Raw genomic sequence first — 16103 nt, 5'->3', positions numbered from 1 at the left:
CAGGCTCCCTTACAGTCGTAAGTCAAGGACTACTTGTAAGAAATGCTTCTGTTAAGGATCCTTGAAAGAAGTTGTTGCCCGAGGAGAGATGTGAAAACTAGTTACTTGACAACTGAATATATAGACTATAGATGTATAGAGACAAATTACTTTAGATCAGTGATTCTCAACCTGTGGTCCACAGACTCTTGTGGGGGGGAGCACAACGTCATCACAGGGTGTGCTGTGGAATAATGGGAAAAGGGAGAAAGTGCAGTAATTAAAAATAGTAAGAAAGTAACTTTTAACATCAAGTGGACTTTATGTTTGCATCTGAAAATAATCTTCTGTGGGATCTGTATTTCCAAAGAAAGAAACTGTCTGGCTCTCTATTGTGTATCTGGGCTAGCATGAACCTACTTCCTTTCTTTCATAATGACTTCCCTTCTTTTGAGTTACTTTTTGACCTAAAATAACCCGGCATCAAATAAGCCACGGATATCATTAGTTGGTTTTAATGACTGTTGCTGTAGGTTCATACAGTGTATTACCAACATTTAGTTGCACATGCAAGCTTAGTGAGTATGAAATCATGTGCTCATTACTCAAGATATGCATCTTTTCTGCAGTACCTATGAAAACAAGAAACAGAATTAAACCAGGCTTCTGTTTCATTTATGAAAGCAATTCAGTCTCCGTGTTTCATTTTGTTGCCTCAAAATACGTGTAAGATAATTTTAAATTGCAAAGTTTTCTCTTCAGTAAGGCTTATGAGCTCTGGAGCTGCTTGCCATAAAAATCTTCTGGGACCTAGTTGCATGCATTGTTGCTTCTGTATATCATTTTGCCCTGAGGAATGTTGTGATTCTTTTAATATGAATTTGGAGAAAAGCAATCACTCACTCAATTCATAGGAAATGGTGCCTCGCATATCAGTTGTTCTGTAATAGATCTGGGATAGTTAGTGGTTTAAAAGTCTCTGGCTTTGCTAGCAGTAATAGTAGTGTGTGGCATATGTGTACACACAAATACAGTGACCTTTACAGCTGGAGACTGAATTATTCCATTTAGCATTGCTTTTTTATATGAAAAAAAGGAAATTGCAGTTGATGTATCACTACTGTTGCTATTAAACAAAACTGGCTAGGTGCTAACTAATATTGTACTAATGATCCTGATTGTTTACATTTTGTATATAGAAAAATAAAAATACTGTTGATACTAATATTTTACATGTTCCCACGTAATTGTGAACCAGTAGCACGTGCTATCCTTACTTCCTTGAACACAATTAGTCTTTGAGGCTTTAACAGTCAGTAGAATATCACTCAAAGGCTTCAGAATCTGATGTGTATATACTTATCTGGTTCTTTCTCTTGAGTAAAACCAGAAATTTTTAAATCCTAACTTTTTCAGCAAAACTATTGCTATTTTGTGGCATCAGGCTAGAAACTGGGAGACTGTGCATTCTAGTCCTACCTTAGGGATGAAGCCAGCTGGGTGACTTTAGGCAAGTCACTCATTCTCAGCCCTAGGGAGGAGACGGTGGCAAAAAACTTCCAAAAAACTTGCCAGGAAAATCTCAGGGAGTCATCCAGGCAGTTACCAAGAGTCCAAAACTGACACACAAATTCCTTGTGTGTCCAATCACACTTGGCCAATAAAGAATTCTCTTCAGAGGCACCCCCGGCCCCATAAAATGGATGTTTATCCAGGCAATTATTTCAATGCCCATCATTCTTAAAGAAGTATGGCTGAAAATGATGGGCACTGGAATCCAGCACATCCAAAGAATGTCCGTTTGTGGAAAGTTGGCACAGGACAACTGCTCTGCTCTTTCAAAAGAGCCGTGTCTTGCTAATAGAGTACATACATTTCCCTTCATGACTGTATCTGCTCCACTGTATGTAAATGTTGCAGATCGAACGAACTGCACATCTCCCACAATACTTAACGCAGCTTTTCTTTGTCTCTGTGAACATGAGACATAACCATGACTATTATGTAATGGAATTGCTTTGTGTAAAGGAAAGATATTTATGGCAGCTCATTTGACTGCTCCTTGGAATTATTAGCTGCACTGTATAACCTATGGGTCTGTGTGAACCCAGATTGATTTGACTGCCAAAGTTTTGATATGCTTAGTGTAGATGCATGGGAAATGTGTCAGTCTGAGAAGACACTATTAGAGAGACAGTCACTATCTTGCTAAAGGCTGGTTTACAAGGAAGTGTTTGCCACATGTAAGAAAAAAATAAAACTTTGTTTTGGCAAAGAGAGAAAATTGCTATGGGGGGATTGCTATGCTTTTCCATAATGGGTTATATGATCTCAATCATGTTTTTTATTTTGCAGAACTCTCATTTCAATATAGTATCCAGGTAATTATCAAGCCTACTATTCACCTTTTTATGTAGACATTTACTGTGCCTTTTGACATGAAGTGAAAAAGAATTCCCCTGGGATGTGTTAATGGGTGCTCTGTGCTTGTTGAAATTTCTTTGGATTTAAAAGTTATAAAAAAAAACAAGAGAAACTGGATCTTAAGAAATAAAATATCAGTAGTATCAGATTGTAGATTAATGTTTTATGTCAGTTGGCAAATGTTCTGGCAACTTAAGTCCCTTTATATCTAAATATTCTGTCTTTGTGTGAGTGTAAATACGTTTGTATTGATACTTTTATTCTACTAATGAATATTCATCCAAAATATTAGGAAATAATTATGGTGACTAAAATTTCTGAATTTTGCTGAACTGTCCTAATATCTTTGTTTTTCCACATTGATTTGCTCTAACACCAGTTTTCTTACACTGGGTTGAGAGGTACTGGGATGATTACTATACAGCAGGACATGGCAAGTGTAAAAGGATTGAGCTGAATGATTTAAATCAAGAGCTAAGCTTTGCTCTACAAATGTTTCCACAGGATGTATTTTATGGATGCAGAATATGTAGCCATCCTAATATCGTTGAGCTGCATCTCCTAGCATTCCTCATTATGCCCCAGGTTTGGGGGTTGATGTGGCAACATCTACAGAAGTGTGCATTGGGCACCACTCACATTCATCTTGCCATTTGATATAAACAGCAATTTCGTTCCAATTATGTAATTTCTATATTTCTTCTTTAGTCCACATTTTCCAGTAAATTTAATGTTATTGCTCTGTTAATGTTGTATCTCTGATGAGGAAGATTCCTTATTTGATGGTAAAAGAGAGCTCATATTCGTTAGACCTGATTGGTTATTGTTGTATTAAGCAAGGCTATCAGCCAAAAAGCTGTTTTGCTGCTAAATGCAGAAATCTGCTAATTGCCCAACATTTCCTTAGCTTGTATTTGAAATTCAGAGGTAATGAGTGCAGTAGAAGCAACTTCAAAAATTCCATGTAGGAAAGATTTGAAATTCATCAGGCTGATGTGAATAGGAGAGAGAACTATGGTGGTAGTAAGAATAAGAATAAGAAAGTGATTATAATGTAGTGCAACTACATTACATGACTTTTTACTTCAGTGGATGACATGAAAATCTTCTGGGTCACTGGTACCAGAATAGAGCACATCTTTCTTGCTTCATAGAGTCTTACTCTGAACCATATATTGTGGCTTGTAAAGGTTCTGTGTTGCAGATTATGTAAACTGAACAGGTGACGTCTACTCAATATATATCAAAATTTACTGTCATTCATGATGCATTTTTCCTTTAGGTCAAAAGGATCTGTTCAAGCCTTTTCTCTTTGACTGTTGTATGTAAATATGTCCACACCTTATGTGTTAACACAGTTAACCAGATTTTGAGCACAGAAGAAAGTATATAGTATATTTGGAAATGAATTCTCCTAAGTATTTGAACTTGAATACTACTTTGCCATTACCACAACATGGATGCATGCTTTAGGCTTGCCTTGCTATTTAGCCCGAGTTGTTGTAACTATAACAACTGAATCGTTCTTCTACTGGGAACTCTTTAAAATCGAACTTAGCTTTGGAGCTGTTAGCATTCTAAAGCCAAGCACAAGGACTAGACCAGTGTTTCTCATTCTTCGCAACTTTGAGATGTGTAGATTTCAACTATCAGCAAGCTAGGGTGTTCACACATGTCAAAGTTACCAACGTCGAGAGCCATTGGTCTAGCTTACTCCTGGCTTTTTTTTTTCAGTTCTAAGATCAGAAGGGCTGTGCTAAACTCTAGAGGCATTCTTTAGTGGTTGTAAGGTATAACACAAATAGAAAAACACTTCTTTTTATCCTTTAGAAGACAATAAACATGTCACATTTTTCACAGCAAAGAAGGTTGTTTCCTGTATCCAGCGAATTTGTGAATTTCAAAATAAAATGCATTTAGTTTGTTTACTCTACAAAGCAGACTTAGCAAACCTCATGCTTTTTGATCAGCTAATGAATAAGTACAACTTACCAAGTTGTCATTTTTATGGATCTTTGTAAATTTGTCTTTTCAGAAACAATCCCATCCAGGGATGTCAGAGCAGTCTTTTTTTCAGGTAAATACCATTGTTGATAGGAAGTGTGATAGAATATTTAAATTGTTCTGGTTTTTTTTAATTAATCACAGTAAACACTCTAAAATTATGCTATATATTGGTATCAAAACTTTAAGTAGGCTGACAATTGGAATTTTTGAAAATGTGCCAAAAAAAATTTTCCAGTCGTTTTAGAAGATACATTAGTTCTAGACAACTAGTTCAAAAATTCTACAAGGAATACAACAGTGTACACTAGACTTTCACAACTTGGAATGGGGAAAGGGCAACACTGATAAATTAATCATGAACCCACAAAGTAACACTTGAGGCTCTGATCAGCTGTTTAGCAAGCTGGTAGTGAGGCCTAGAGAATTGGAGAGGCTCAGCAAGTGTTTTTAAGGTGGCGACAGCAGCAGCAGCAATGAATTTATTGACTTTTTAAAAAATGCTGGCAGGCCACACAAGGCTGCTTGGTGGGACATGAATTGTGCCAGTCTGATTTATATCAAGTAGTAATGAGGATGCTTGTCTTTCAGACAACATTCAAGTGTCAAGGAGATGTGTTTTCTGTAGTGATAAAGTGGAGGTGTGTGTCAGAAAACTTTACTTGGCATCATTCACTTTGTGGCCTGCAAGTTGAAGCATTTCTTCTGTGCATAGTTTTGAATGAAGTCCAACAAATGCTGCATCACTCATCCTAGATGGTGTATGCTGTGTGTCTGTTTCTATTCCTTGATTAGAATTTTAAACAGGCTCTACTGGTTAAGATTAACATTGATGTTGTGTTCATCTTTGCATTTTGATATGCACTTAATGATTGAACATACTTCTTGAATCCAATTCACATTTTAATTTAAAAACTTGGGTACAGTACATATCCAAGAGAACAACTTGTGCTTTCAAAACTTTGCTTACAGGTTACCTACACCTAGCAAGTTGTTATACCTTACCAAGTATCCATTTTGTTTCTGCTGTAGAACTCAATATTTCAGAAGCATTGTAAACTTTGTGCAGTTCTTCCTTCTGTAGTTTATAGAAGATAATTCAATATGTTTAAAACAAGTGTTTTATCCATGAATGCTTTACTTCTCTGGAATGAGAACTTTCTTTCACAGTTGCTTATTTTTTTTTTCCATTGATTTCTTGGCTTGAATTCAACTTGAATTTAATTGCCCATGTATTATTTTATCCCACCTTTCCCTGTCATGTATTTATATATTTGTTCAACTCAAGGCAACATATCTAAGACTGTTATGAGTGAGACATTTGAGCTAGGATTCTAATGGTTGATCTGTTTGATTGCTATTTTTTCTGAATTTGGAATGATTTTTAAATTGAAATTCTGAGTTCTTAATATGAGCTGCTTTGGATTGGGCATGGGAATAATTTCTTTTATATTGCTTTTGTCTTAAACATTCATAAATACAATATCTTTGCCAAACAAGAAATGAACATAGTCAAAATGTCTTCTCCTATAAATTTTTTGTAGTAATACTGTACATATAATAAAATATAGTTGGATTATCACCAGAAGAAAAAAATGACACAATTATCATTTATGCATGGATGTATTTGCCAATTCCAAAGAATTAATTGTAGCATATGCATGATTGCAAAATTGACCAAGTACCACAATTCTCAACAACTGTCATTTTTAATTCACACAGAGTATTAAAAACTGATGGAAGCAGTAAGAAAATAATTTGAAGTCCCAAATTCTTTCAGGTTAATAAAAGTATAAATGAGGATGACTTGCCCCAAACCTTGGAACTAGCAGAGCTTAAATTGTAGCATGTATGTAAAAGCTTTTGTGGATAGAAGCTTGTATTTTCAACTAGCGTCTTAACATGCTACAGGTAGTCTGTGACTTATGACAACAATAGAGTCCAAAATTTCTGGTACTAAGGGAGACAGTTGTTAAGTGAGTTTTGCTCCATTTAATGATCTTTCTTGCCATAGTTATTAAGTGAATCATTGCAGCTGTTAAGTTAAATACTGTTAAGTTAAGTTACACATTTGTTAAATAAATCCGGCTTCCCCATTGACTTTGTTTATCTGAAGTTCACAAAAGGGGATCACATGACCCCATCACATGACCCCAGGGCACTGCAACTGTCATAAATATGAGTCAGTGCCCAAGCACCTGAATTTTGATTGTGTGACTATGTGGATGCTGCAAATGTCATACATGTGAAAAATGGTCATGTCATTTTTTTCAGTGTCAATATAACTTCCAATGGTCACTAAAAGAATTGTTGGAAGTTGACGACTGGCTGTATATGGGATCTTACCATTTTTAATGTGGGCTCCAATATCTCATTTCAGTTGACATGGATGATGAAGATGGACGATGCTTGCTAGATGTAATTTGGTGAGTATTTGCCCTTGATGTGATTTATACAGTATTTTCTTTTCCTCTCTTGTAGCAAAGTATTTAGTCAGAGATTTCTGTTAATTTTCACAAATATCAAACCAAATACTTTTTCATTCATGCTTGGTCTATAAACTTGGAACGTCTCCTATGTGTCCACTAGTTGCTATTCCAAGAGAAATTTGGCTGAATGCCACTTGGCTATTTCTTAAGCTTTTTGGAGGTGAGAATAGAACCAGAAGCTTTTGAATTGTGTCTATAGTGACAGCTGGATGGAACAGCCTTACAAGAGCCGCTTTCCCCAACTTGATATCCGTTATATATGCCAGAAATGTAGTTCCCAGAATTTCTAACAAGCTGGCTGTGGAATGCTGAGAATTATTCGGATGTACAAACATTGAGGAATGTTGTTTTAGATAACAGTAGGTCAAACCAGAATAACTTAGTTGTTATATTTTAGAACAATATTTTATATTATAGTCTGTTTCATGTAAGCAAACACTAATGGCTTAAGAATTAAAATCCTAAATAAGTGGTCCAAAGTAATAGGAGAGAAACAAAAAAATCATTCTAACTTGTAAAAATTGAGATTAATTTTATGGGTGTCCTTTTATTTTACCTATACATATGTTAGTGTTTCTTTCTCTATAATAAGTGTATTTTGCCAGAATACCAATGAATCAATGTCGTACACTAATGTAGCTTGTAAACTATGAAGACAATAGATAAAATTAAATTCTTCCAGTCATCCTTAACTATTTTTTTCAACTATTTTCCCAGTGATCCTCAGGCCTTGAATGATTTTTTACATGGATCTGAAAAGGTAAGGTTTTATTCTTCATTTCAAATGAAATTGAATGTTTAATTAACAAATACCTCTGTGCAATAATTACCCTTGGCTCATATGCTTTCCAAAAGAAAAGTGATGCAGAAAATTGAGATGGTACCAGTCTTAGAACTAATGACCTGAGCAGTCTTTTCTCCAGAAACTTTGAATGGTAGAAAATAAATGTTATCACAAAATTGCTACGTAGGAGGATACACTATTTATTTCCTGACTAAACTGAAGGGGCAGATAATTTCACTTCATAAGAGAAGTATGTGCCTAGCTTCTGGAAAGAAACCCAGCCACTGACAGGAATTTAAACATTATCTTATCCAGAGAAAGTTATACCATTTTGTTTCTTTTCCATAATAGTCCAATTCCTCAAATAACGTCAGCTTTCATTTTACATACAATAGCAATATTTTTATTTTTATTTTAATAACAGATTGACAGTGATGATCTCTTGGACAACACAGGAGATGCAGCCAGTGCCTTCTTTGAGGGTGCTGGGGTATGTATTTTTCACCTCATTTTTAAAGCATAAAACTGAACATAGTATGACATGGGAGACATAGTACTACTAGATCTTTTGGCATTTTGTTCATTGCCTAAAAGCATATGGGGGTAGAAGCAGATAAGAGCTAGAATCGTGGCTAAGAATGAGAATCGGGTTTTAACTAAATTTCCCAGTATGATTCCTCAACTTGAATCACCTCTTCCACCTCTTTCAGTTTTTTTCACTTCATTATTTATCTAACTTTTCTCCTGTGTGGCTAATAAAACTGGGTTTAGTAAGAGAGGTTTGTCTTACAGTAATTATTGAGTAGATGTGGGAAATCTAAACCTAGCTGACATAGATCTAAAGAAAAGTAAACCATTAAATTTTATGCATTAAATAATAGAGAAAGGTCATTAACATGAGGTTATGGAGTAATATAATTGTTTTTATATACTAAAAACATAAAGCTAAAGAACACAGAAACACCCACAAGTTCTGTTCCATTAATATTTCTTTCATTCTCACTGTACTTTCATTTTCACTTGTCACCAGCTGCATGTGCAAGAAACCTCTGGCAATCATTTGAACACTGAGCAAAGCCAACCCACAACAAGTGTTGATTTAGACTTCTTGGAAGATGACATTCTGGGCTCGCCTTCGGGAGGTGGAGCCAATCTGCAGAATTCGGATCAACCATGTGATATCCTCCAACAGAGTTTGCAGGAGGCAAACATCACCGAGCAGACTCTGGAAGCAGAGGCAGAACTCGATCTGGGTTCTTTTCAGCTCCCTACGCTCCAACCAGTGGTGCACACTGCCTCGGATGGTACCCCACAGATTTTTTCTGGTGGGGCTGACCTCATTGGACTACAGCAGCCTGCTGTCCTAACTCATCAAGCACTGGTGCAGCAGTCTGTCGGGGCTGACGTGGTCAACAAAGCCATCAGCGTGCAGCCTTTTCTTCAACAAGTTGGCTTAGGAAATGTCACCATCCAGCCGATTTCCAATCTTCAAGGGTTGCCCAACGGGAGCCCAAGTGGGGCACTGGGCATTGGGCAGATTCAAGTTGTCGGCCAGCAAGTCATGGCAATTAACCAGCCTACTCAACAGATCATTGCTAAGCAAGTTCAGCCTTCCCAAGTGGCCACTATGCCTGTAGGAAGCTACATCACTCAGACGGCACCAGAACAACAGCAGGTCACCTTGGCCTCCGCTGGCGTCTCCCCGCAGAATGCCGGTCTTATGATCCCGAAGAACCTCCCAGCAGTGGCCACGACCACCTTGAATGGAAGCTCGATGTTTGGAAGCGTATCGGCCGCTCAGGGTTCCCAACCGCTCACAGTCACGTCAAACTTGAGCAGCTCACTTGTTCAAGCCCAAAATGTCATCATTCACCGGACACCCACGCCGATTCAGCCCAAACCTGCAGGAGTCCTTCAGCAGAAGCTATACCAGATTACCCCCAAACCCTTTGGCCCCAACAACACCACACTGACCCTCCAAAACGAGGCTGCTCTCCAGCAACAGAAAGCTCAGCAGAACTTAACTTTCATGGCAGGCAAAGCAGGACAGAATGTGGTGCTTTCTGGCTTCCCGCCAGGGCTGCCTGCCAACATGTTCAAGCAGCCACCGCCACAGCAACAAACTCTGAACAAGCCAATGAGTGTTCATCTGCTTAATCAAGGCAGCAGCATTGTTATCCCCGCGCAGCATGTCCCTCAGGCCATGCTACAGGGTCAGAACCAGTTCCTTCTCCCAGGCCAGCTCACTGGAACATCAACAGTTCAGATCCCCCAGCAGCTCTCAGCATTACAGGCTAACATGGGTGGTCAGATTCTGACAACCTCGCATCCTAGTGGGCAAACTCACATCATCACCAGCCAAGGCCCAGGCGGGCAGCTAATAACAAATCAAGCACTGCCTGCCCAAATTCTCACCAATCAGAATCTGGCAAGCCAGCTCAACTTGGGACAGGTTCTCACCTCGCAGAACGCCCACGGAACAGCTCACATTCTCTCTGCACCCATTCAGTTGCAACCAGGGCAGGTGGGCCAACCAACTCTCTTCCAGATGCCTGTATCTCTAGCTGGTAGCCTGACCACTCAAAGCCAGCCCACTGCTGCGGCCTCACTGGCCGGGGGTGCCATCAATCATAGCGGCCAGACTGTTATCCAAGGAGTCACTCTGCCTAGCCAAGTGGCTATGTTAAATGCTACGGAGAGCCTCAACCAAACGGTGACCATACAAGCACCCCCTAATGCCACCAGCCAGAGCCCTGGTCTTATTCAGCCACAGTCAGCCTCCGGCGCCAATCTGCTCCCCAGTGACCAAGCCAATATACTAACTGCCCAGTCCACCTCTCAGCCCTGTGCTCCTCCTCAGCTTCAGTTAAACGTTCAGCAGCAAACACCACCACCTCAGCAACAAGCACAAATACCCGTGACTTCCCAGTCCAGCCCTAATTTGGTGGCATCAAGTCCCGAAAAGATTATTTTGGGCCAGACAGCTACTGGAACTGTAATATCCCAGGATTCCATGCAGATGTTTCTACAGCAGGTAAGTTAAACACTTCTTGGCACCACAGCTATTCCTGATGCTTCGGAAGGTTTTAGGTTGTTCTGTCTCTCGAAGGGTACACCAATTTACTCCCACAATATGAGTGGATAAAGAGTCAAGAAAGTTTGTGATCGTGACAACCCAAAGCCTTTGAATTACTCTAATTTGGAAACTTTCTAGTCTTCAAGATTAGTCTTTGCAGGCCACTTGGTAAAAGTGAAGAACAGTGGAAAGGGAGTGGCCAGCTTTTGTATTAACAAAGTACAGCAGCTTTTACATTCTGTGTTGCTTCTTTTGTTCCTATTCCCAAATCTTGATATGCGAACTTCATTTCTTTGACTTTGCCCCCAAAGACTCAGCACTTCTTTCTGACAGCTTGTTATTTGTAACCATATCTTCCCCCGCAAATCTCCAGCTTTAGAGAATCAGAGTAAGGCGGAACAGTGGCGTAATTTAAACCAACAAATATAAATATCTTAATGGTCATATAGAGAAAGAATAAGAATCAATACTGATTCAATGACACATAATCAATTGAACAATTAGGGGAATAATCAAGTTAGCAGACTGCAGACATGACGTGAGGAGATTCCTTCTCTCATAGGTAATACTGATACTTGTTTACCTGGCTCAAATTTCAGGAGGCAAGTAAACAGAATAGGCTGGATGTGTTTGCTTTTTTGATCCATTTGTGATAATAAACTACATTCTTTAAAGGGCCAGAGCCTGATTTGAATGTGAATATATTGTAGATTGTGTAGCTTCCATTAATTACGAGCTTTTTGTACATTACCAAAGAATTTTTGGTGACAAAATTACAAAGAGTACAGCTTTGGGCGTGACTTTCTACGTAAGCTTGATTTTTGTGACCAAGGGGAAAGCAGGGAAAAGGAGAGTAATACATTTACTAAAGTTTTTCAGTTCAGTAAAAAAAATTTACATGTGAATCTAAACAATAACCAACGTTGCTAAAGGTGGGCAAATAATGTGAAGATGGTCCATGCTAAATCTCTTGGATTACAGAAGGATCAGAGCCAGCAGCAGCAGCAGCAGCAGCAGCAATTTTATTCGCCAGCTCTGAAAATGCAGCAGGAGAGCAGTATGAGTGACTCTGCCGTACCTCCCCATCTGCCAATGCCTCTGCCCATCTACAGCCTAGCCACCACTGCACTCAGCACCACAAGCAGTGTCCCAGCCTCGGTGATAGTCAGCAGCAGTGTAGGCACAGCCCTGCAGCCGCCTGCCAGCCGAGAGCTGAACCAGAGCCACAACCTGCCACCGGTGGATTCCAAACTACCACAGTTCTCGACTGGCCCTTCCCAGCAGGCACTGGCTTGCCAGGTAGACCTTACCTGTTTGCAGATCCATAAAGTTGCCCTGCTTTGGCCTGTTCTCCTGCCTTACTTCCTCCTGTCTAACATGTCTGCCCTTCTTCTTAATTTTCCCTTTACCTACTTGCTTTGTCCTGCACATTCTCGGTGCAGAACATAAAAGAAAAAGAGAGAGAACGAGAAGGGGGGGAAATATTAGCATCTCCTCTAGATTTGTATTCTCCCACACTTCAAAACAAAGGCTTGGGTGTTGGTGGTTACGTGATTTCTTTCATTGCAATAGAAGTCTCCCCCTTGTGGAAATAGCATGAATAATACAAAGGGAGAAGTTCTCATTAGAGCAGTTGCCTTCTGGCTAGCAACCAGGATAAATATTTCTATTTAAATACAAGATTATCTCTTCCTGTTCAAGTTTATGGCACCCATAGCAATAGACTTAGAAGCAAAAATAAAACAGAAGCGTTTTTCCTACATCGAAAATAATTCGACTGAAAATGGTAAATTCTTTCATACCCGAACATTTTTCTCAGAACTAGAGGGAACAAAACAAATAAACATTCACATCTTCCTCCACTTATTTCGTTTCCTTGGTGTTGCTGTAGTTCCATGAAGCAAAAATATTTTAGAGAGAGTCAGATAAAAGAATATGGAAACAGCCACCGTGTTTGTTTGTCTTGAAGTAATTATAAAAACCAGAAAAAAACAAGTTAGTTCAATTCTCTTTTAAAACTAAAAGAAATTGACACGGACCCAGAAATCTGAAGTTTTGAGGGTGTCGTTTTATATCAATCTAGTATGGGTTTTTTTTTTAAAAAAGGTTGCAATTCCTGCTTAATTGAACAGAATTGCTTCTGCAGGGCTTCATAAGTGTAGACTACAAATCCTACAAACTTGGAATAATAAAACAAGATCAGGTTAAGTTCACAAGAAAGAGTAGCCCTGTACAGTTCTTTGGATTAGATTCCGAAAAGGGGGCTTTGGAATGCAGAAATGCGTCAATCTGGCACTCACTAGCAGTTTGTTAAAGGGTCCATCTCTTGGATTGTGCAGCTGCTGCAGCCATGGGACTCTGGAAACAGGTGTGGCTGCTTTCAAGAGTTGCCAATGGGGGGTACATCCCCATTTCTCTCCACTCAAAAGCCCTCCTTTGGAATCAAATCCGATGCATTGTACAGCCCTAGTAAATACAGGCAGTCCTCGACTTACAACAGGTCATTTGGTGACCTTTGAAAGTTAACAACGGTATTGAAAAAAGTGACTTGGGACCAATTTTCACCCTTACAACCAACCATTGCAGCATCCCCGTGGTCATGTGATCAAAATTTGGCTCCTTGGCAACTGGTTCATATTTATGATGGTTCCAGAGTCCCGGGGTCACATGATCCCCTTTGGCGACCTGACAAGCAAAGTCAATGGGGGAAGCCAAATTCACTTAACCACCGGGTGACTAACTTAACAACTGCAATGATTCGCTTAACACCTGTGGCAAGAAAGATTGTAAAATGGGGCAAAAACTCTTTTAACAAATGAGTTTCTTAACCATATAAGTTTTGGGTTCAATTGCGGTCGCAAGTCGAAGACTACCTGTACTGGCATGCAATCCTGGACAGCTAAAGTACACAACATTTTATATCATAAACACTCTGGATATCTGCAAAAGAATAGAAGTTGCAAAATGTTCCACGATAACAAGCTAGCTTCGTCTATCTTAATAGAAAAACTTCCCACTATAAACATAAGGGGAGTCATACGGGTCTGCCCAGAGTTTGGAGAATAGACCCGAGTGGTCCTGAAACAGGCAAATAATCCCAGTCTCCGAGTCTGCTAAACCGCCTTTGCCCTTCCTTGGATCTCTGTGGCCTTCACTGTTTGTCTTTTTCCTTGTTGCTGCTCTTGCTTGCTTCTCTTTTGATTCCAACTAACCCCGGGAATTGGTGGTAGTGATGCTGCTGCTGCTACCGACTTTCGTTGCTTTTCTCCTGTCTTCCCTACGTTGCACTCATGGTACTTTTCTCTTTGACTAAAACCTGCATCTCTTGTTTGTTTTTGTTTTTTTTAAAGAGGTGTGATTTGCAAACTTGACTTTTCTTAATATTGGTGTGTATAGTAGTCCATATGTTGAAAGTGTTGCAATGTAAAATCCTGTGCCTTCCTAAAATAAAAAGGCGGCTACAGCTGATATTCAAAGGTAATGATTTGAAACTGCTGTTTGACATGAAAATAGATTATAGAAATACTACAAAAAACAAGCTTATAACAATAGGACTTGAAAATATACAGGTAGTCCTTGACTTAGACCAGTTCATTTAGTTACAATGGACACGTGATCAAAATTCAGGCACTTGGCAACTGACTCATCCTTATGACCGTCGCAGTGTCCTGGGATCACGTGATCATCTTTTTAGTCCTTCTGACAAGCAAAGTCAACGGGGAAGCCAGATTCACTTAATAACCATGTCATTAACTGAATACTTGCAGTAATTCACTTAACAACTGTGGCAAGAAAGGTCATAAAACTGTCTCCCTTAGCAACAGAAGTGTTGGGCTCCACTGTGGTCCTAAGTCGAAGACTATCTGTATCTAACATTAGGCTGATTTATTAGCATCTAGGAAGATTTTGAGGCCAAGACAGGAAAGATGGAAAGGGAAGCAAAGTACTTTGCACGGGGCTACAAAACCTTCTTTGGTATCAAACGGACAACAAAACCCCGCCCCATAACTGGCTGATATGGAGACCCAGAAGGGCAATTATAACAGTTCGGCAGCTCTGTTGTGATCTGCCTCTGTGAAACATTTTGGACTTAAATTTTTGCTATAAGGAGGCAAAGGAAGAAACTTTTTAAAGAGTTAACTTGCTTTCCTTCAAAGACCAGGAAACTTTAATTTTATTTCAATATTGATTTATTTTCATCACCATAATTTTAAAAGGCACAACTTTAGAACAACATATTGAAAGAAAATGTGCTGGCATCAAAATATTCTTCAACATGAATGTTTTCTATTCTACCCTTGAAATCTTCCCTTCGTGGCACAGGATCTCTTCTAGAATAAACTGGAAAAGAAATGTGTGGGGGGGCTGCTTTTTTAATAAAAAGGGGTTGTTTTTTGCTAAAGTCTTTTTTTTTTCATAAGTTTACAATTGTGAGTTTGGGATTTGCAAAATGTTGGCTGCTCCTATTGCATTCTGGTGCCCAGCCACTTCAGAATGCTGTATATCTTGACCCTTTTACCACTGTTTCTTCCTTTTTCTTCCTCTCTTTCAGTTGCCTTCAGGGCAGCAGAAACTTCCTGGCGCCTCCCCTTCCCACTCACTACCTCATCCTTCATTGGGGGAAAGCCCCCAGCTCCAGCCCACGCACCTTTCCCAGATCCAGTCTCCACACCAGTCCCGTCCTCCGTCTCAGCCTCAGCCCCTTTCCCGGCCACCTTCCCGGCCTCACTCAAGACCCCCTTCCCAGCCCCAGACTTTATCCAGGCCGCCTTCTGAACCCCTGTCGCGGTCTTGCACCCCTCAAACTCAGATGCAGAACTTATATGTGATCCAGAATCAGATTGCTTCCTCTCCTCACGGTTCCAACCAGCATCCCCTACGGCCTCCCTCACAGCCTCAGGTACCGTTTCAAGCCCCTCAAGCCCAGCCAGAGGGACAGCCTCAGCTAGCAACCCCTCCTCATTTGCCCTTACAGATTCAGCTTGCTCCTCAACTCCAGCCCCAGTCTGAGGCTCAGGCACGGTTGCAACCCCAGATCCAGGCTTCTTCTGAAGTGCAGCATACTCATTCCCCCCATTTCCAGTTACAGTTCCCTGCACAAGGCCCTATCAAACCGCCCACCCCAACCCAGACCCTTCACCTGACACCTGAACAGCAGAGGAGCTTTCAGATGGTGTCAAATCAGTTCCAGGCTCTCTCCACAATTCCAGTCCCTGTTCCTCAGCAGAAACAGCTAATGGATCGGTTTCAGCAGGTATGGCAATAACGTTAAATAAAAAAAAACAAGCTGAAAAATAAATTGGTGTGCTGTGGATCCCTCATTATTGCAATTATATTTTTGCATATA

General features: G+C 39.9%; 1 protein-coding gene across 3 annotated transcripts in view; it reads left to right on the top strand.

The window, feature by feature from the left end:
* BICRA (BRD4 interacting chromatin remodeling complex associated protein) overlaps nucleotides 1-16103 on the top strand; it is a 60243-nt gene that overhangs the window by 33376 nt on the left and 10764 nt on the right. The window contains exons 2-8 of one of the 3 annotated variants that reach the window (XM_026715320.2): nucleotides 4439-4480; nucleotides 6788-6833; nucleotides 7614-7656; nucleotides 8105-8170; nucleotides 8711-10714; nucleotides 11738-12055; nucleotides 15309-16010. In XM_026715320.2, the coding sequence (XP_026571105.2) occupies nucleotides 6793-6833; nucleotides 7614-7656; nucleotides 8105-8170; nucleotides 8711-10714; nucleotides 11738-12055; nucleotides 15309-16010 (3174 nt within the window). In that variant the 5' untranslated portion in view covers nucleotides 4439-4480; nucleotides 6788-6792. The remainder of the gene's footprint in view (nucleotides 1-4438; nucleotides 4481-6787; nucleotides 6834-7613; nucleotides 7657-8104; nucleotides 8171-8710; nucleotides 10715-11737; nucleotides 12056-15308; nucleotides 16011-16103) is intronic. The other 2 variants (XM_026715319.2, XM_087940159.1) reach the window with 2 other exon arrangements.

This window comes from Pseudonaja textilis, chromosome 10, assembly GCF_049901715.1.
Source record: "Pseudonaja textilis isolate UNSWEBS1 chromosome 10, rPseTex1.2, whole genome shotgun sequence".
In the NCBI taxonomy this organism is placed as follows: Eukaryota; Metazoa; Chordata; class Lepidosauria; order Squamata; family Elapidae; genus Pseudonaja; species Pseudonaja textilis.
Note: the sequence above shows the minus strand (reverse complement) of the source record. Positions and strands in the feature narration are given on the sequence as shown.